General features: G+C 43.9%; 2 protein-coding genes across 3 annotated transcripts in view; both read right to left on the bottom strand.

The window, feature by feature from the left end:
• The window catches only part of LOC142574417 (uncharacterized), a 156,167-nt gene that overhangs the window by 84,213 nt on the left and 50,341 nt on the right, over positions 1-21,613 (bottom strand). The window lies entirely within an intron of this gene.
• The window catches only part of LOC142573855 (uncharacterized), a 17,056-nt gene continuing 3,061 nt past the window's right edge, over positions 7,619-21,613 (bottom strand). The window contains exons 2-9 of the mRNA XM_075683080.1: positions 14,355-14,718; positions 11,157-11,330; positions 9,987-10,173; positions 9,185-9,204; positions 8,962-9,139; positions 8,715-8,886; positions 8,490-8,638; positions 7,619-7,797 (exon numbers count right to left, since the gene is read on the bottom strand). Of these exons, the coding sequence (XP_075539195.1) occupies positions 7,619-7,797; positions 8,490-8,638; positions 8,715-8,886; positions 8,962-9,139; positions 9,185-9,204; positions 9,987-10,173; positions 11,157-11,330; positions 14,355-14,718 (1,423 nt within the window). The remainder of the gene's footprint in view (positions 7,798-8,489; positions 8,639-8,714; positions 8,887-8,961; positions 9,140-9,184; positions 9,205-9,986; positions 10,174-11,156; positions 11,331-14,354; positions 14,719-21,613) is intronic.

A 21,613-nucleotide genomic window follows, 5' to 3' on the forward strand; every position in this document is an offset into this window, starting at 1 on the left:
TACTCAACACGCAGAGGAAGCTCGCCAACTCGCGCGCATACACATCGCGAAGCAACAGAGTTCAGACGCACGACGCTACAACCTTCGACATCGGCACGTCGAGTACCAGCCAGGTGACCAAGTCTGGGTGTGGACTCCAGTCCGTCGCCAGGGGTTGTCTGAGAAGCTCCTTAGCAGATACTTTGGACCCTACAAAGTGCTACGCCGCGTTAGTGAAGTGAACTATGAAGTCATTCCCGACGGTGCCGCGTCGCCTCGGCGTCGACAGCACCGCTCAGAGATAGTGCATGTTCTTCGCCTCAAGCCGTATTTCGCGCGTTAAGGCGACGCCAATCCGATATCATACGAATTCCACACTTCCTCCTTCTAGTTTAGTAAGCATCGGGTCGATGCCTTTCTTTTGGCGGGGGAGTAATGCCGCCAGGTGTCACGAGCCAGCGCTGAAAAACAAAGAAGTTGGGACTGGAACACGCGCTCAGCAAGAGACGGGCGCTGAAGTAGAAGACGTAGAAGCTGAGGACGCCGGCTTAAATAATTGCACGCCATCTTGTTCAACCGCCTCCCTCGCCGACGCCGGGTACATCGTCTATTGTCTTTTCGTGACAGTATAATGTTTGCATTCTTCCAGTTTTCTGGGACCCTTGTAGTCGATAGACACTTCGTATAAAAAGCCGCCAGTTTTCCAAGCATTATGTCTCCTCCATCCTTGATTAAATCGACTGTTATTCATTCCATCCTCTCCTGCCATACTTCCTTGCTTCATGTCGTCTAAGGCCCTTCCCACCTTATCAGTAGTTATAGGAGGAATTTCTGTATATTGTTCATTACTGTTTCTAATTGAGCTATCCTGACTCTTCTGGGCACTGTACAAGTCAGTATAGATTTCTTCCGCTGGTTTTATTCTACCTTCGACATTCCAGAGGAAATTGGCCTGATTATCTTTCAGTGCATACATCTTGGTTTGTCTTATGCCAAGTTTCCTTCTCACTGATTGCAGGCTGCGTTCATTTTTTACGGCTCCTTCAGCCTTCCTCACGTTATAATTTCTAGCATCACTTATTTTCGCTTTATTGATCAGTTTTGACAATTCCAGGAATTCTATCTTTAGGTGGAAAGTTTCATTCTTTGCCGTTTCTTTATTAGGTCTTTTGTTACTTGGGAGAGCTTGCCTACTGATTGCCTTTGCGCCTGGCCTCTCACTTCAATTGCTGCGTCTGAAGCCAACCACGTTACGGTTTCATTCATTACCCCTTTCTCATCGTCATCATCGTCTCCCTGTTCTAAGGCTGCATATTTGTTTGTAAGTACCAGCCTAAACTTGTCTGCTTTTACCCTTACTGCCTCTAAGTGGACCTGTTTTTGTTGATGAATTTTACTCTTCCTCTGTTCAAACTGAGGTGAATCCTAGCCCTTGCTAACTTATGATCACTGCACTTTACCCTACCTATCACTTCTAGGTCCTGCACTATGCTGGGTTCGGCAGAAACTATGAAATCAATTTCATTTCTTGTTTCACCATTCCGGCTCTTCCAGGTCCATTTTCTGTTGCTACGTTTCCTGAAGAAGGAGTTCACTATTCTCAGCTTATTCCTTTCTGCGAATTCTACCAGCATCTCTCCTCTAGCGTTTCTAGAATAGACGCCGTAGTTGCCAATTTATATTCCTCGTTTGCACTTCTCTCATCGCTAATTCAGCATCTTCATAAGCCTTGTCTACTTCCTCATCGTCGGGACAGGATGTTGGAGCGTAGGCTTGTACTGCCTTCAATCTATACCTCTTATTGAGTTTGATTACGACTACTGCTACGCTCTCATTCATGGTGTAGAGTACATCAATGTTGCCTGCTATGTCCTTATGGATTAGGAATCCTACCCCGTATTGCTTCTTATCAGGGAGACTTCTACAGCAGAGGACAGGCCGTTATTTAGCAATGTGTAAGCCTCACCAGTTCTTTCTCTAATCTCACTAATGCCGATATTATCCCCAAAAGATGTCTGATATGTCCTCAAAGAGCTCTGCTAAGCTAGCCTCAGTCGAGAGGGTTCGGGTGTTAAAGGGACACTAAATGTTACTATTAAGTCAACGTGGACTGTTGAAATACCACACCAGAAACCTCGAAACACTTGTTTCGTGCCAAGGATAGGCTTATTTTAAGAGAAAATGCGTTCTGAAGCGTCCGCGTACCTCTAGAGCAGTTTAAATCGCCCGCCCTCCGATCGAGGAGTGCTGACATCACGGTCTCATAGTGACGTTGCGCCGTCGGTGAGTAGAACGGCGTCCGCAGACGGCGCTGCGGCTTTTCTGCGCAAAACGCAAACGCGCGGCCAGAAACGCAGCCAAGACAGAGCCAACAGCAGAGCGAAAGCGGGAGTATGATGGCTAGAGGAACGAGAAACGCGCGACCATGAGCTGGTACTTCATTCTATGACGCAAACTTCGACGCTCGTCGCGATGGACCCTGACAACGACACATTGGCTCGCGATGCTGGGCTCAACTTCAGCGATTTGAGCACTGACGAGCGCGACCTGCTGCTGAGGGCTCGCGCTGCCGGCGTCGTTGCGTACTACGTCTGCGCCCTCGACACCGGCTCTCCGGAGCGGGAAAGCATCGAGGGGAGCAGCGATGCGACCTCGGGCGAAGAAGACAGTCTGGACATGCCGTCGCGACCCTCAAGCACGGACTGGTACGTACAGATGCTTGTTATTACGTGCTGCATCGGTCGCTTAGAAACTTTACCTGCAATTCGCAATTCGCAGTTAAATCTAATCGAAACCTGCTCGTTTTCTCCTTCGCGGCCAGCTATGACGCGGCGTGTCATTTTCGTGTTTTAACAATTGAAAGCATTTCAGGGCCAAGCTCTAAACAAGCACGGTGCCTGTAGCTTCGTGTTGGATGGACCTATGAGTCGAGCTGTCAACAGTGCCGGGCGCAACATTGCGAATTGCGTGTGTAATCTGTACCGGCTTCTGGTTCGTGCATTACTGTTACTTTTACATTACACATTACAGGTGCGAATGTGGACACTGCCAGGTGCTCGTGAACTTCCTTGAGCACGAGTGTCTGTGCTGTCGCGCGATGGGTGCACCCGTAAGTCTCGCCCAACCGCAGGGTTGCATCACGGAACATCCAGATATCAATGTTCTGTGTCTGAACATTTCCGTGCTCCGTGTGGCCTACCTGGAACTTCGTTCATGGGGGCACACCATGGACGATGAAATGCACAAGTAAGTTCTTGTTCTTGCACAGCTTTCTTTGGACCAATGAAATACACATGCATCGCTAAAACACATAGCTTATTAAACAAGCAAACACGTCAACTTTTTAAATGCTATTCGCCTACTCGGGTTGTTTTGGAAGGGACAAACAGAGAAGATGAAGTATTCCTTTCAGTATGTTAACAGAATTAGTTTGCTAACACAGCAAGGTCAAGACTTCCAGTCGACAATTGTTGGCATCAGAAATGAAAATTTTGTGCACATAAAATCTCTAGGTGTGTGTAGGGCAGGAGAGCATACATCAGGCACGTACCCAAGGAGGGGCCCTGGGGGGGGGGGGGGGGTGCCCCCCTTTCTCCTCCCGGCCACGCCTAAAGCACCGCCAAATCATTCTTGAGACTTGCCAGCTATTCCGTGGTCAACACTGGGCTGCCGTTACAGTATTGTTATGGCCAAGGCATAGAAGCGATCCCTGATCGGGTCAAGGGAAAGGTAAAAGTCACTGCGTGAAAGAGACAGATATTCTCCCACCTAAAGACGAAATGTTTTCGCCTTTCTCATTATTTCGATGTTTGTTTCGAAATCTGAAGATGCTGCCATAGAACGGCCCCATTGATATATTTTCAACGATCTACATTTCTTAGTCATCCCTAAAGATTTCAAAATTTGAAGCAAACCTTGCAATAACTCTTGAACCCGTAAGCAATATGAATGTCACCCGTTACCTCGTCTGATTTTTCCCTTAAATGTAGAGTATTTTTTGTGGAAAAGTGGCAACGGGAAACCAGAGTTGCAAAAATGGAAAACTTAAGCCGTTGTTTATGAAAATATTTATGGATGAAAATCTTTTTATTTAAAAAGGAAGTATAGAAAACGCCGCCGGAAGTGGAGAATGATTCCGTGTGTTTTGAATTGCGCTTCTACGGTTATCAGTCAAGCCGGCCCTTATTATGAGGCACTTATGAGGCACTTATTAGTCAAGTCAGGCACTTATTTGCTGTGCCTATGTGGGTGCTTTTCTAACCTTCCACGGCGTGCCTCATAATCAGAAAGTGGATTTGGCACATAAAAACCCCATAATAATAACCTTCCACGGTGGGCGCAGTACGTCTAGAACCATAGCGTCCTGTGCTCCACACGGTTGTATGGGAGTAGCGGCCACGCATCATTACACAACTTCCCAAACAGCACTACGAGTCGGTTTTGACATAGAGTTTCGAACAATAAGTAACTCTGGTGCTTCAATTGTTGAGCCGCCATGGAAATGATGGGAACTACACGTATTCGTCTGATATTCGTGCTTGTGGATTTGTTATTCACGCCTTGTATGCATTCATTGTCATAAATTTCAAAGCAATGTTTACTTTTCCAAGAGCAGAAGACGCTAAAACGCAAACAATCACTGCTAATTGCAACGGTTCAGCTTGTCGAGGTGGCCAAATCGAAACGCGCCTAGCATCTCAAAGTACTGGCGTGCCCGCAATAAATTCATAAGGGCGTTGTCACGTGTCGATGCGGGCGACCGCCGCATAATGATTTCAATATCGGACGTCTATGCCTAGCGGTCCTGTGTTTGAATCCTGCGGTCGGACAATTTTAATAATGTTTGTTTATTTAATTATTTACTGTGCGGTACATTGTTGAAAATGACGAGTTTGCGAAGTCGTATGAAGCCGAAAGAATGAAGTTTAGGCAAATCCGTGTACTTCCCATTATTGCCATGCTGGCTCAACTGCTCCCATTGCAGCTCCCTTAGACACTACCGCCAGAGTTCCATCTAGTAATGATTGTATGAAACTCCAAGTGCCTTAGTACTTCACTTGGTAGAGCAGGAAACGAGGGACCTAAAAGAACTGTGATTGTTCTGCAAACACATCTTTCACTATAATTCATCCAGAGCTACTTAGAAAAACACTACTAGAAATCTTCATTTTGCTTGTTCTTGGCAGTGCCCTTTCTGTGCCTCTTTCCTGCGTGAGTCAATGTGATGTGGTTCCTTGTTTCCTTGCCAATTAAAGCAGAGGTGTATACCAGAGGCGTACTTGTCAGATGCACCTTGTTTCTTTTCCATTTTGTGGGTTTGCGACGTGCCTTTATAATGAGCGATGGAAAATTTTAAAGGTTGTACTAGTAAAAGTAGGCCCGCCCCCGATTTTGCATAGAAACCTTGGGGGTTGCCTCCCCCCCTACCGAAAGAAAAATTCTGGGTATGTGCCTGGCATACATATAGTTTGATCAAGCTGATGCTCATCCAGGAGGCCGCAGGTACCATCGGGGAGACGTTTATAGTTTTTTGTTGTAAAGTTGATCTTCCAAATGAATCGAAATATGTTTCCGATGCTTTTAATGCAATTCATATTGCATACAGTTGTTACACCCAGATTGTTACTCCTCTGGTGCACCTAATTTCAGCATTGGTTAAGAAACAGCTGCACATCAAAGCATTGTCTCATTTATAATGGTCATGCACACTGTTTTATTAACATTATTTGCCATAGTGGCCTCATCACACACTTTGGAATTGTCAAGGGTTCACTCAGGAATACTTAGTCAGTTTGTCTGTAGGCATAATTTTTCAATTTTTTTTACCCAGCCTTCTCATTGTGACATTGTGCCACTAAGCCTCTTGATGTACACATAATGCATGACATATCCCAACAGCAAAGCTAATAGATGTTGATGTTGAAACAGCTGTGTGGCAAAACACTTTGTTTGTTCATGCAGTGATAGAAGCAGTTCAGGATGGTTAGGAATTAAGAAGGAATCTAACAAACAGCAGATAAGTCTGTATTTATTTACAAGGACTATTGATCTAGAATGACTGCTACATATTAAAAATTACAGTTAGAATGCTAGATATACAAAATAAAAATACAAATGGACAGTTGAGTATGCTCATTCATAAAGTAATGTAGCAAAAGAGGTGAAGGTTTATGCGTACAAAATATCTTCGGGTTGAAAGTGGCAAAATGGGTGACAACAAGATGTAGCAAATGGGTAGAAGAATAGGTAATTCGTGTTTTTAAAAAATTACTAATACACATGGTTGACACTGATGGATTCACTGACACCAACAGGAACCTCCTAATAGATCTGTGAGCAACACATTCATGTTATAGTAAACATACAAACAATGAGAAACTTATATCACATTGGATTTGTACACTGGCTGTCGACTGCTACCTAATGTTGAAGTAAAGTTATGGCACATCATGTAAGGTAATATATGAGCAGGGAACTAGCCGCTTAAAAAGACATTATAAATGCATTACATTAATCATGGAGCAGATTTATGAGAAAAAAAAATTGTAGGGAGAGAGCACCCCCTTCTAGGCTTGTGAAGTAAAGCCACTATAGTCCAGCTGGCTGACGAATAGATCTACAACTGTGCTTGTTTACTTTCAGTGCCTGGTGGGCACTTATTTAACAAGGGATGCAAGTTTAACTGAGGCCACAAAAATTGTATTAATAATATCAATAAAAACATGCTTGGGGGCCGTAGCCTGCAGCCACTTCCACAGAGGCTACTCACAGCATCAATCCGTCCAACGAAGTGAAGTGCCTTCAATTCACTCAATGTTTCTATGCAAGTGTGTAATAATTGTTTTGTATTTTTTTTTCTTTACAGAAGGTACCGGTACACAGCCTACAGGCAATTTGTGCGCTGGCTGTGGGGGCGACTTCGAAAAGGCGAACGTTTTGTGTTGCCATCGTGTGCTGTCGCGAAAATTCGGGTGACGTTCCCCACAGAAACGCCCACAGGGTTCAAGTACCCAGAATCTTAGAGGGAAAGAAAATTGTGGAAGCAGCGCAGTGTCATCGATAAATCGCCGTGCACATTTGAGTTCCTCGTCAGATATCGAAAGATGTTCTGCTTACCTGTCAGCAGGTATCACTAGTCACAAGGTTGTCAGTTTTTTAAAGCTAAAGTGCTGAGCAGTAAAACATTCTGTATTCTTGTTGATGTGTTTCGTCACTGAATACATAATGGAAAAGTTAGTGATGACTAGAATGCCAGTGATATGGCAGAGTAGGAAGAATCATGTGTGCATGTTTAACTCTTTTCTTACTAGGACTTAGGAAATCAAGCAATTTCACATATTGTTTACACGTTTCATCATAACAGCAAATAACAATGTTCTCTCCTGTCTGGCCGTTTCCTTTGTTTTGGCATTGTTTTCTAAAGCGACACAACAAAGTAATTTTTTACAACCACACTAACCGTGCACTCGCTCAAAGTGAAGCTAAATTTGCCGGTCTAACTAGCGTATAAGCTAACATTTTTGTATCGTGTGGGTTGCGGCTAGTGCTTTTGAAATAAAATGATCACTTTGAAAATGAGCACATTGTTAACGGTCAGGGAAGAGTCAAGAAAATGTGTGATGCCGATCTGTGCACCACATCAGAACTTGAGGAACCATGCTTTGTGTGCAGCTACAAGGTCTCTATTGGGCACTCTTTGGTCATCCCGAGATGAAAATGCAGCTGGAACACTTTTCTCCACTTGTGCAAGTGCTTTGGAGAATGTTTCATACTGTGCGCACAGCTCCATCAATTTCTTGTGCAGGTCTTTCACATAGTCTGAAAAAAGAAAAGTTCAACAGATTATTGCATTTCTTCCCTTTCATACCTGCACACACCTAAAAAGGGGGATGCCCTATGGCATATACAAACACTCCATTTACTAGAGATGATCCAGAAATAAGGTTACCATCAATTTCACAAATAGACAACATTGTTTAATCTCATAAAAATTAACATCATTGGAAAAGTGAAACTTTACTCTATTTTTCTACATAATCGCCATCTTTTTTCTACGCATTTTTGTAGACTGCTCCAATTTCTGTACCCCAATGTCATAGACCTCCGCCGCCAGCCCGTTGAGGAAGCGTTCCACCTCTTTCACTTCATCGTCGCTCCGGAGGCATTGGCCATTCAAATGTTCCACGTTCTGTATCGCGGAGTGTCTGTCATTGCACCCTTTCAGTGAGACATCTCTATGATGTATAGCTTTTGGCAGTACATGGCAATCTTGAGCAAAATTCCGCTGATCTGGCAAAATGTATTCATTGGACAGACTGCCATGAAGGTTCAGAAAATGTCTGTGAAAAACAGCTGTCGCAGTCACTTCACTCTCCATTACAAAAGATATTGATGCTTTTGGTAGACAGTACAAAAGGACAAAAACATTCCCTTTTTTACAAACATTGCCGCATAACATATTGCAATAATAGGCAAAGCATAGCACAGCAAGTATTTTCAAATTGACTTGCCAAATGTGGGAGCTGTCTTGAGTGCACATGCTGTCGAGGTACTTTGCCTGACCTTGGAGGACTTTATGCGCCACTGTTCTGCACCATCACAGCTCCTTGCTTGCTCTCGCTGGGAGTTCTCGTTGAAGTGAAGCGCAGCAATCAGTGTGCTAGAAAATTATTTTGTCTCAGCATTAATAATCCACTGTAGTTTCATTGCTAGAAGATTAGCTTATGCAAACTCACCGGGCCTTCATGCCTTCATATGTGAATGCAGTGGACTTTGGGGCAAAACCATTTAGAACACTGTGGAAGGACTCCAGGCTGTATGTCTGAACAGATGGTGACAACTGGCGGATGTCTTTCAGCAACAGTGGCGCTGCCACAATGCGCTCAATTTGCTTGTAGGCTGGAGAGTCTGACAAGAAAGGGAATTATAAACACAGCTAGTTTATGCACTTTATCTTGGTGCTCTTTGGTTATTTATGCCTACCAGCAGTGAGCCATTGCTTGCGGCGGGATTGTTCGTGAAGACAGCGGGGGTACAGGCCACCATGTCCTTCATGTCTGTTCTTAATGTGGTTCAGCATGCTACTCCATGCCGCCACCAGCATGTCCCCGTTGCCACCGCAAGCGCATGCACACCAGTACAGGTGGTTGGTGATGGCTTGTGTTCATTCTATAATGGCACTGCATCCAGCCTTTCGTGAAGCTGCAGTCAGCTTTTTCCTGATGCCTTCAACAAGGCAACAGCACAATACACTATTGCTCCATGTCAGGTGGATCTGCACTTTGCGTACCATAAGCCTCGTAAAGATATAGCAGCACTGGTAGGCATTGTACGAACCAAGGTTGCAAGCAAACTCATTAAAGGAATCATCTGCCTATGAATCTAACCAAGGTGATACAGCTTGAATACTAAACAGGTATGAACAGAGGAGCCATGAGGGCAGTGAATAGCCTACCGCGATAAAAGCCATACCACTCCTTCAAAATCCCAAATCAACTTCCTGTAGGAGCTGAACGAACAATGCGCACACAACAGGCATGTAGTAGTATTTATGTATGGACTAGTTCAGTTTCAGGAAATTTTAATATATTGCAAAGAACAACAAAGACAAATGGGCCAAGTGCTGAATGAGAAGTATGACTTCTTACAAAGCACAATTGTGCCTCCCTATCTGAAATCCTTTTCTGGTAAAATTTGACATGCTAAAGAATTTATGCTTCGTACTGAAATTTTTTTCATCACTAGGGTTAGCCATGATCATGATCGCATGACAAGTGTATGACGACACTCATGAGACATGGACGATGAAATTATGAATAATGATACCGATGGAATGATGAAGGCAGTACAACGAAAGTATCATGATCACGATGGGGTGACGAAAGCAGTATAATGAGCAATGAGTATCCACTGAACAATCCAATATAGAATTGCATGTCCATTCAGTAAGTGCACTAGGTTACACACCTGCCATCTGTTGCAGGCGAACAACATGAATTTCTCCGTACCCTTTGCAACATGCCACACATCAAAGTGATGATTGATCTCCGGACTTTGCAGCCGCATGTGCTTCTTAATTCCCGAGTGGCGGTCTATAGTCAATGAGCTCACAGTCATGCCTTGCTCAGAAAGAAATTTGAGACCTCTTACGAGGCCCTCTTTTTCCATCTGGGCACTTGCCTGCACTTGTTCACTCTGCAAAACAGGAATGCACAGAAACCACCGCTGGTATTGATCATCATCAGCCTGGCTATGCCCACTGCAGGGAAAAGGCCTCTCCTATACTTCTACCACCCCGGTCATGTACTAATTGTGGCCATGTTGTCCCTGCAAACTTATTAATCCCATGCGCCCACCTAACCTACTGCTGCCCCCTGCTTTAGAGTCTTTGGAGTCCCCTTTCTTATGGATTAAGATTATGTTGGCATCCTTCCAAGATTCTGGTACACTTGAGGTCATGAGGCATTGCGTATACAGGGTGGCCCGTTTTTGTAGAACAATCTGCCCACCAACCTTCAAGAAATCTGCTGTTACCTGATCCTCCCCAGTCGCCTTCCCCTTTTGCATAGCTCCCAAGGCTTTCTTTACTTCTTCCGGCTATACTTGTGGAATTTTAAATTACTCTAGACTATTCTCTCTTCCATTATCATCGTGGGTGCCACTGGTACTGTATAAATCTCTATAGAACTCCTCAGCCACTTGAACTATCTCATCCATATTAGTAATGATATTGCCGGCTTTGTCTCTTAACGCATACATCTTATTCTTGCCTATTCCTAGTTTCTTCTTCACTGCCTTTAGGCTTCCTTCATTCTTGAGAGCATCTTCAATTCTATCCGTATTACACTTCCTTATGTCAGCTGTCTTTCGCTTGTTGATTAACTTGGAAAGATCTACTAGTTCTTTTCTAGCTGTAGGGTTAGAGGCTTTCATACATTGGTGTTTCTTATTCAAACCTTGGTATTTCAGGTATTATTATACAGCCTGAAAAATATAATCGTAGCAATACCAAGTTTAGAAATCTCGAAAGAAGGACCACCTCTTTACTGCGATGAGCCACTGAACGGCTCCGATTGCATGTCAACGTTGCATGCCATATTTTAGTTGGCTGGGGTAAATATTGCTTGCATAATAAGACCTATCATGAAAGCATCTGAACTGCTTCTTGCTTGACTTACCTCCTTCACTTGAACTTGCTCTGTGCGTATGATTTTCCTCTTTTCAGGGCACAGAAAGGAGTGCGAGAGTAACTTGGCGCTGTGGCCAGGGGAATCACATCGCCCATCCCCGCAAAGCTGCAGGCTGTTATCGCTGAGCTCTGTCAGCAAAGTTTTCTGATGCTCATCCCAGACCTGTAAGGAATTCACGAGTAGAGTTCAAGCACAAAAGTGGCACAGGGGACAGATAGATTTGCTAAAAGAATTCACGCTGTTAATGAACATGAGAAGGTTAAAACTGTGCAAAAAAACAAATACAAGCAGAAGGAATACACCACACAATACACCGCGAGTGCAGACTTGTGTATTCCTTTGCTTCGCCTAGTTTTTTCATGCAGTTTTAACCTTCCTTCAAGTGTGAACCAAGATGTTAGCAAGAATGTCCTAATGAGTGTGCTTCACAGTGATTCAATATGTGACTGGGGACGAGGACATAAATAGATGCTTGAAAGAACGAATCACTGGGCAAGTTGGTTGCATTCATGGTAACGGGCAGGTCGAACGATGAGGACAAAGAACTGCGCAGGATGTGCACTGAACTTCAACTGCATTTTATTCACACAAATTGCTTGTTTTAATAGAAAAGAAGATACATGAACCCAGCTATGACACGACGATAACGACAGTAGAAAGAGATACAATCCTTGAGGATAACACAGACTTATAAATGCAGCAAAACTTATCAGGTACATTAAAAAGTGACACACTAGTTAAAAATCATTGCTTGTCAAAAACTATGCAAGGTTACTTGCTTTCTAAATGTGATACCGATGTCTCCCTGATGCACGCGATCCCTCTTTTATGTATGTGCTATGCCTCGACTAGTTCACATGCCAATTTTTAGTGATGCTGATGTGATTTTGCAGCACGGAAATCAGAGGACCCACAAGCTGGCAGAGGCATGCAACATAAAGAAAAGAGGAATCATGCGTGTCAGCCAGACATCGATATCACTTTTACAATCCAAAGTAACCTTGTCGCACAAGGACTGGTCAGGTGCATAGTTTTTGAGAATGTGATTTTCAACTAGTCTCTCACATTTTCATGCACCTGGCGTCCACACATAAGTTATTTATCTCTTTAAATCCGTGTTGTCCTTGCGGTTTGTTTCCATTTGTCTTGTTGTTCATCTTGTGTAATAGCTGGTTTTACTTCTTGTGTAATAGCTGGGTTTACTAACTTTTTGTGTGTATTCCAACAGGCGTTTCCTGGGAATTAAATGTAGTTATATCAGGGATCATTCCGCACAGTTTGTTGTCCTCATCGTTTGTGCTGCACATTACCATAAGTCGACAAGCAGAGAAGGCCAGCCTGTGACATTACATTGAGACGGTCTATTACAAACGAGAGTGTAAATGCATTGTACACTGGAAACAAAGGAAATAATGAAGTCCAGCACAGATTAATTAAGCACCAGTGAAAACATGACTTGCTATTGCCTGCACAGCATGCCCATGATCGTCGAAGCCAGCATTTATTTCTGCAGTAATGAGATAGGTGGATTGCTCATTCACAGTGTGCCTTCCCTCACTATCTGGGCTTCTTCAAACAAAGATTGCACCCCACAGGCATGAGAACGATTCACTAAAATGCCTAGTTGATCATTGTGCACATTGTTATTGTGCTCATGCAGAGTCATTTAAACATAATGCATCTGCTGCCTGGCAACACATTTGCATTTTCTTTTATGTTGCATTGGAAATATAGTGTTTATGCGGGATGGAAGGTAACTATTTGCACTCCTACATGCTGTTCGATATTTTTTTAAGGCAGGAAACAAGATGCATGTAGGGTGTTAGTAATACCTTGTCATACTTGCAAGTTACCCTTTCCGCCTAACAGCCAGAAACATAAGCTTGTCATGTTTTCATTGGTGTTCTATCTATGCTGCACTTCTTCAATTCTTTGTTTCTAGCATACGGCATGTACACGTGTAGCACATGTATAATACAGAGACCCATCAGAAAGGCAGTGCCTGTCCTCGCCTGCACATTGATTTTTGTTCTTGTCCCAAGTAGCGCAGTTACATTTTCAATTATGCAGGACAAACTTGCTGAATTTCTGATGTTACGAATTTACATTCTTCAGCCATACTCACCTGAGCCACCAATGCATTACATTAGCTTACACAGTACTACCAGGACCAGTTTTCACCGAATAGCCTTATGAAAAAATATATCCTTTGGCTGAAGGAAATACCTTCCTGCAACAACCAACACTTACAATTTTTTTCAGTTACATTCCTGGCAGCAATAAAAGAAAGTAAAAAAATTTATGTTGGTTCCCTTGGCGTGGAATGCCGAAGTCTGTAAAAGCTGTAATGTCAGCAATATAGAGGTTCTGAATAAAATGAAAATGGCAATCCAATTTACTGTTCTTTCATTACTGATGCAATGAACTGCACAACATCATAATAATGTATGTTCACATTGGTGAAAGTAATACGCAACCGTACGTTGGAACACTGGACCCTACCAGATCGACGACACGAGCGATTACACAAATTGGACCAAGAAATGAAATTTCGTATGCCTCACAAGTTCAAAAAAAGCCACACGAGCATGGTGCACCGGATTCGCCTTGGTGTCGCATTCACCAACTGTTATAGACATACGATAGGTGCCAGTGATACTAGCCCAAACTGAATACTGCGCGGTGCCAGTAACACTTGAACATATATTTTGCGTGTGTCCCGCGTACACGCAAGAACGACAGCAACTTGTCTCTTCCATTGCAGCGATCCATAAGAGACCGCTATCAGACGAGTTTCTTTTAGGTCCTTGGCCTAACGCGAACAGCGCAGCCCTGGTAACAAGTGCCGCTATAGCTTTTCTCCAAGCCACTGAGCTGGACGCACGGCTTTAGATGCCACAACTCTGTGAATTCGTCTATACGCATCTCTTCCTTATACCATCATCACTCATCAACCCTTTCCCTCACCGCCCCTTCTCCCCCGTGTAGAGTAGCAGGCCAGAGCAAGTTATAGCTCAGGCCGACCTCTCTGCCTTTCTGTAAATAAATTTCTCTCTCTCTCTCTCTTGGTGAAAGTAAGCACAGAACTAATACTCAGGTTCGAAATAAAGTGCCTTTTGAGCATATTTGAATGGTGCTAGAGGTACTGCAGGTTGGCATTATGAAAAGCGGAAGCTGTGCATTTACCGTGGTGACTGAAGGAAGAAGGTATGCCTTCAGGTAATTGAAGAAAGCCTGGTCGCTCATGACTTGCACACCCATCAGCCGCATCATCCTGAGAGCACTAGTAGGACTTGAGCCGGAAAAAAGCAGAGCCGTTGCCAGGTCGATGTTGCCCCTCGGCTTGGTTCCAACAAGTGGCTGGCTGGACCACGTATGCACATGTGCGTATGGACATTCAGTTTCTGCTGTAATGCGTGTGCCAGTGTAAAACAGCTTCACTGTGCATGAAGCTGACAAACGAGTGCGACACTGACTCAAAAGGGTGACCAGGCAGGTGCTGTGGAAAAGGAAGTAGTCCTTCCGGTTTGCATGCGCGTCTTCGTCGCTCCTGGAAAAGGAAGTGCTCACTGTCAGGTTTCACAAATATGTGCATTTGACAATACACACTGTTTACACCATGATTAATAAATTACCTCACTATATCTGGGAGGTACTGTTCCATAAATTATGCTGCACCAATTACCCCAGGAAACACTTCTTGTGATGACACTCATAATGGAAAGCGCTAGAAATAATTTTGTGAAAGTTTCATCCTGATTGTGAGGGACTTTTTCCTTATAAATTCTAACGGTAATCTTGAACCTTGCTCTCTAATTTGTGTTGATTAAAGTTGCAAAAACCACTGTCCAAAGTCAAGCTCCAAGACTTGTGGCATTTGAGCTCTTTTTTGCAAAGGGGAATGGTTCTAAGAAACGGAATTAGTGTCGGGAGTTGCTGCTCCATCTCTTTATCATTGCATGGCACTATTTTTGAGCATGGGTTCCTATGTAGTAAAATATGAGTCCTGCTCACTCATCTGCTAATGTTGCATCCAAGGTACAAGTCGAGTTGTCTGGCTCATATGTCGTGTCATGCCTGCCAGCTTTGCAAGCAACCGGTGATGCATCAGGTGAGGCGAGAAAGCTGGCCTCCTGTCTAGATGTTTGTCGCCGTCGTTTGGCTCCATCAGCTCTTCGAGCACTATAACGCCTCTTCACAGGTGTTGACGTCACGGGCTTCCTTCTCCTGCAAACCTGCGTTCCCTTTTCCTTTGTTTCCTTCATTGTTGTGTTAACTTGAACTCCTGCAATAAAAGTCACGTTGGAAAAAAGCTATTCAACTGACCATTGAAGGTGAGAATTGCTTTAAATATTACTGTAAATGGAAATGAGACTACCTGTGATCAAAATGAACATTCCTTGAATGTAAGTGCTGATGCCAACATTACCAGAAGCAAACTAACCAATGCTCGTGCCGGGCAGACGAACTTGTAGAGATTTCATATTTCCAACGCTACTGCAACTTTGCTCGGCAGTGCTCGACGAGAGGCTTGCATCTGTCCCCGCGTCACGAGTCGCCTAGAAAATAACGAACACGTCAGGTGCAACAAGTTTGTGCAGTGACTTCTGTCAGTGCAGTCATCGAGCGAGAGCGCCAGTAATATCCAGTTTTCGCGCACTTTGCGTACCTGTATGTCGCTTTTGTAGGAGGTGTCGACTGTCGAAGCGCTGGCTTGCGATTCGCTACGTTCAGCCTGAAAATACAAGCAACTTTATGTCATGGCTGTACATATTCGCACATTTGTAGCTTTTCCTTCGTGCAAACAAAATACCGCACTCACCGCCCCGTCTTCGTCCTGCAGTTGTTCTTGCGCTTCGGAGAATGCAGGCAAGACCGACGGAACAGCGCTACGGGAAAGCATTGCTCTGATAGGCACTCCAGACGACTTCAGTAAGTCAGCGTTCAACTCGTAATCCTCTGGACGAAAGTGCAGCGAGCACACTACGCGATTTTCGGCTCTTTGCCAATGAGTTGTAGCAGAGGTACGGCACTTAACCACTTCGAACGGAGTGGTTCACTCCTTGGCACACAGTGATAAGTAACGTTGGATTCGCCGCTGCAACTGCCGTTGGCTAAGTTCCGCGGACCGTTCGGGCATCCCATGACATCACATGGACGTGGCATTCTCGCTGCTTGTTCCAAATGAAAGTTTCACGAGCCAGCAGAACCCGCACAGCACGACGCGATAACGAAACTACTGAAACTCCAAAGCGTGCGCGGCGCAGAGTCGTGCGCGCAGAGTCGAGCGAAAACGAAACCTTTCGACCACCCGTACTACTGAAGGGTAATGTCAAAATGTTATTTTTTCTTAGAATCGAGTAGACGTAGACAAGTAGCATTTTCTTCCGTCTTACAATCGAATGAAATGATATTTTTATTACCAGTAGTTGAGTATTAGTAACATAAATTATGGGGAGTCCTTTCGTCATCGGGTTAGTACCGGAATGTCGCGGGGGGGGGTCTCAAATCGTGTCATGCATTTACTCAATTTCTCGGTTACTAAAGCTCTGTTCGCGATTATATTGACGCCTTAGACGTTCTAGAACATTGCTCTACCAGTTTAACTTGACTTTCTGGTAACCTTTAGTGTCCCTTTAAACGTTGCAAGGGTCACTTTCCATTGGTGGCCTGTCCGGTCTCAGAGATTGTTAACACCCTCTACTGCGTTACAGGTCTGACCACGGCCTTGGTCAGGTGCTCCGCAGATGCTGGAGACTGAGGGCCATTGCTTAATTGTCGATATCATCAGGGAGTGTGTGGCCGAATATTGCACCAGGGAGGCCAATTCGTGTTCTGGTAAGGAAGTTTCTTCGTTCAAGCTTAGTGGGCCTTCTTAATTTGTTTGTCCCTGGATTAGTATAGCCCACTCGCTCTTGGCATCTTTCGTCGGTATCAGGCGCCAGTCCAAGCCTGCAGATGTAGTGCACTGGAGGATGTCATGCGCAGATACACCATCGTTGATTTAAATAAGAAAAAAAGGGGGGGGGGGATTTCTACTTCCGTCTACCTCAACGGAAAATAAGATATAACTTAGTAAGATAATCCTGCAGGTCTCTAGGCTACCTTGACGCCGAAAAGTGTGGCCCAGAGGGCCCTATGTGCCCTAGTGATCCGATGATTTGTCCGCCTTTCGCGGTTTATTTCGTCGCGCCGCCGTATCAATACCGCTCTGAGCCTCGCGCAAAGCAGGCGTCCTTGACAGATCCCAGTAGTGTCTTCAGCCTTTCTACAGCTTTGAACTGCGGCTATACTAGAGGTCATGAGAAGGAGGAAAGGGGAGAGGGGGATGTAACTGACCCCGTAGTTCTTCTGGCAACACTTCGGGCCTAAGCGCTAGGGAGTTGGGAACTGTATGCCTCATTTAACCTACAGTGATGCCTCATTCGATCAGTCAGAAATGGTCTCAACATGTCGTGCTGGTAAGAAAGTGACGGGTCTGCTACCGCCGCCGTCGCAATACAATCCTCAGGAATACAAACGCTCTGACGTTGTGAAAAATCTGTGTGCTAATTGTACAGCTAGGTGTTCTTGCTACTTGCTTTCCCTTATTCTTTGCGTGAATGCCGTAAACAAAACCTTCCCGTAATTTTTCTCTGTACCTATTGTGCGGAAATTTCGCATCCTCAAAGAGAGCCCATTTTTGCAGCGCGCCTCCTAAGTTGCTTCGGAAAAGTTCTTGAACATTTGTAAAGATATCGAGCGTGTGGTGCCAACATCTACTGGCTTATTAGGTTCCACGAATGGTTTTCAAGATCAGTATAAGCTAGCCTCTATGTATTGTGGGCTTATAAAGGGTGAACTGCGGCAGGTGCAGATGCTCGGAATGTTTCTGCGTTATATTTTCTTGTGTACATTCGGACATATTCAGACATTCAGACATATGTTCTATAGCATACATTCAGAAAAGGAAGAAAACCGCTTGGAACAACAGGTAAGCACGAAAAAGACGAAGAAAAGAGCGCCTTTCTGGGTGGGGCGGTAAATCTCGTCAATGAAGTCAGTATCAGCAATGCCACTACGGATTCCACTGTATTGTGCCTTGCACTTTATCGAAAGCATGCAGATCCCTTTTTATACTGTGTAACAGCTGCTCAGAATTCCTGTGGCGTGGTATAACCTGCAAACTTGGGAGGAATCCCTTTCCTAGTCGAAATAATTTGTCAACTTTTTACACTTCCTAATATCTTGACGTCTGGTCCACATGCTCCGACCACGAATTTACTGCTTAGATGTACCATCGCTGCGCGCCTCTAGACAAGGGTGGCACTAACAAGAGCCTACGCCTTCTGCATTGAAATGGGTGACATTACTGTGTCACTCGCGACCTATGTGATATTGCTACGTCTCGCGCCGTCCTGTCCGAACATAAAGAAACGCATTCGACTCGAGCTACATATCTAAATCTGAGTATTAAGCTAAGCTAGATGTATAATGATAGCGCTTAGTAAAATGGTATTGGGTTAAACGCGATGCTTACGTTGTCTTTACTTTTGCTTTATGGAAGTATAACATTTTTCAACACCTGTTAAACGTACAGGTGTTGACGTTACACAATGACAATGACCTTGACGTTACACAATGATTATCTTCATGAAGTACACCATTCGCATGCTATGCTAAAATGTGTAGATCAGTACAGAAGGATGAACGCTGCGAAACGTGGCCAGACAGTAAAGTCACATTCACCTAGGTGTTTCTTGTTCCTTGTTGTGGTTAAAATGGCAAGGGGAGGTATATGCAGAAAGAACGACACACATACAATATGCACTTTTTCGTCACAGTACAGATATGGGAGAGCATTTAAGTGTTCCATACATGTACTAAAGTGGCGCGTACGCATTCTGTGGTATTGACCAACAAATGGCATATACGCAGTGACTGTATGTTTCGCTATTCCAGATCGGCGGGTACAGCGCGTATTCATTAGGGAAATATTATTTGGATAATTTTTAATTCGTGGTCGTTTATGGTTAGATATACATCGACACAAATGTGTTCACAGGCCCACTTCGTTCAAACAGTGCTCTTATTTAAGCCTATTTTTTGAAGCTTGGTGGTTTATACTTGACATAACACACACACACACACACACACACACACACACACACACACACACACACACACGCACGCACGCACGCACACACACACACACATATATATATATATATATATATATATATATATATATATATATATATATATATATATATATATATAGAGAGAGAGAGAGAGAGAGAGAGAGAGAGATTTTTTGCTGTCTTTGCTGATGCTATGTGGCGACGTTGAGCCCAACCCAGGGCCCTCGGCTTCGACTTGTTATCACAATTGCTTGTAGGTCATAACAATATCTAAAAAAGGCTTGATGACATTGAGTAGCAATTAAAAACTGTCGAGAAAACTTCTGTGACCATTAAAAGCTTCAGTGATAGAATTACTAGTCTTGAAACGACCGTTCGTACCTAGGAAAGTAAGCTCGTTTATTTGGAAAACCGAAGTAGGTGTAATAACCTTGTTGTGTCCGGCATACCAGAAAACAAAGATGACGCTTCTGATGACCTCATGGATAGCGTGGTTGATAATGTGTTCTAGCATACTCTAGACGTGAACGTTAACTCAGTTGAACGGATTCATAGGCTAGGGCGAAAGCAGCGCGGTAAAGGGCCACCAGTGATCGTGAAATTTTTTGATCACAGGGAAAAAGTTAACATCCTAAATATTGCTACAAATTCAAAGGGAAGAGAATCTCTATCTCCGAGAATTTTTTCTCCAACCACTAGGCACGTGAGGAAACTACTCTGGAACAGTACCTCAGAAATTAGGAAATGCGGTACGAAGGTAAAGCTCGTGCATGATAAAGTTGAGATTGACAACCGATTACTCACATTAGATGAAGTTCAGCGCGAAATGGCCGGTGCGCACACACCAGCTACCAGAAGAATTCCTAATAAATGAAATGATAACAATGGCAAACACTTTCGATGCTTAAATATTAATGCTCGTAGCATTCTACCTAAAAGCGATGGTTAGCCAGTGTTATATTCACTTATCAGCCTCAACTATTGACAATTACTGCAAGCTGACTTCACACTGAGATTGGGGGCGATGAAATCACGCCCCAGGGACACCGGGTCTACCGCAAGGACAGGGAATCTCGAGGCGGCGCAGTAGCAATATTTCTTAAGGAAACCTTAAATGTTGAAAGACTGGCCGATATACCAGATCTTGAATGTGTTATCGTGAGGGTAGACTCAGGTGGTTTGAAGTTCATAGTCGGTGGTTTTGCTGCCCCCCATGTACAGATGAAACATTTTTTGATAAACTTAATGAATTTCTTTGCGGCGCCCATGGCTACTCCAGCGACACAATACTTGTCGGTGATTTCAATGTTTCTTCAGTCACATGAGATACGGATTTCCCTGTACAATCTACAAATGCAGCTGAACGCCTAGTTGACATAATCCTTTATCATGATTTAACCCAACTGGTTAAACTACCCATCCGCATCCAGAACACTACTGTCTCAACACTGGATTTTTTTTTCGTTAACAGTGGCATGTTGCGTCGTGTGTCGGGTATCGACGTGGTTAATGGAATATTAGACCACAAATTGGTTTGTCTGGGCATTGCACTGAACGAAGTGGCAAAAACAAAGAAGGAAGAGAGAGTGGTCTCGGTCTTCTCGCGTACCAATGGCGTAGAAATACTAAACACACTCGACGTTCATTTTTCTCGATTTACCACGCTTTCCCAATCTAGCACCTGTACTGTTGACGCCCTTTGGTGTTTTCTTCAAGAACCTTGTGTTGACATGCGTTCAGGACTATGTATCAACAAAAGTAAAGATAATGAATGTTCGCCCGTGGATTACTATTCCACTGGTTCGCTTGGGAAGAAAAGCGAAAAAGGTAAGAAAACAACATCATCAGAACCCATCCCTGTCGTGCATGCATAAACTCAGTGTCGTGCGCAAACAATTGAAAGACAGTATAAAAAAGCAAAGATTATTATTATAACGTTACTTTAGAGAACTTTTTACTTTCGTCCGCAGCGAAATTCTGGAAGCACTTTTCTCCTAGAAACGAGTGCTTCCTTAATATGTGTTCAAATGGTGCTATTGTTACGATTAAAGAAGTAATTGCGGAATAATTTAATGCATTCTTTTGTTCAGTGTTTGCCGATGAAGATGATAGAAAGCCATGCCCGAACACAGCTAATGATGTTCCACCAATAATTTACATCTCGAAATCTGAGGAAGGAATCTTCTCGCTGTTACTTAGTATCGATCCAAAAAAGTCGTCTGGTATAGATGGCATACCTAACGCATTTCTTGTGAGGTATGCTGAATGGTGCTCTAAGTTCTTGTGCATTATTTTTCAGAGATCATTTTTTCAGTGCGAGCTTCC

The sequence above is a fragment of the Dermacentor variabilis genome, chromosome 3, assembly GCF_050947875.1.
Source record: "Dermacentor variabilis isolate Ectoservices chromosome 3, ASM5094787v1, whole genome shotgun sequence".
Classification (NCBI taxonomy): domain Eukaryota; kingdom Metazoa; phylum Arthropoda; class Arachnida; order Ixodida; family Ixodidae; genus Dermacentor; species Dermacentor variabilis.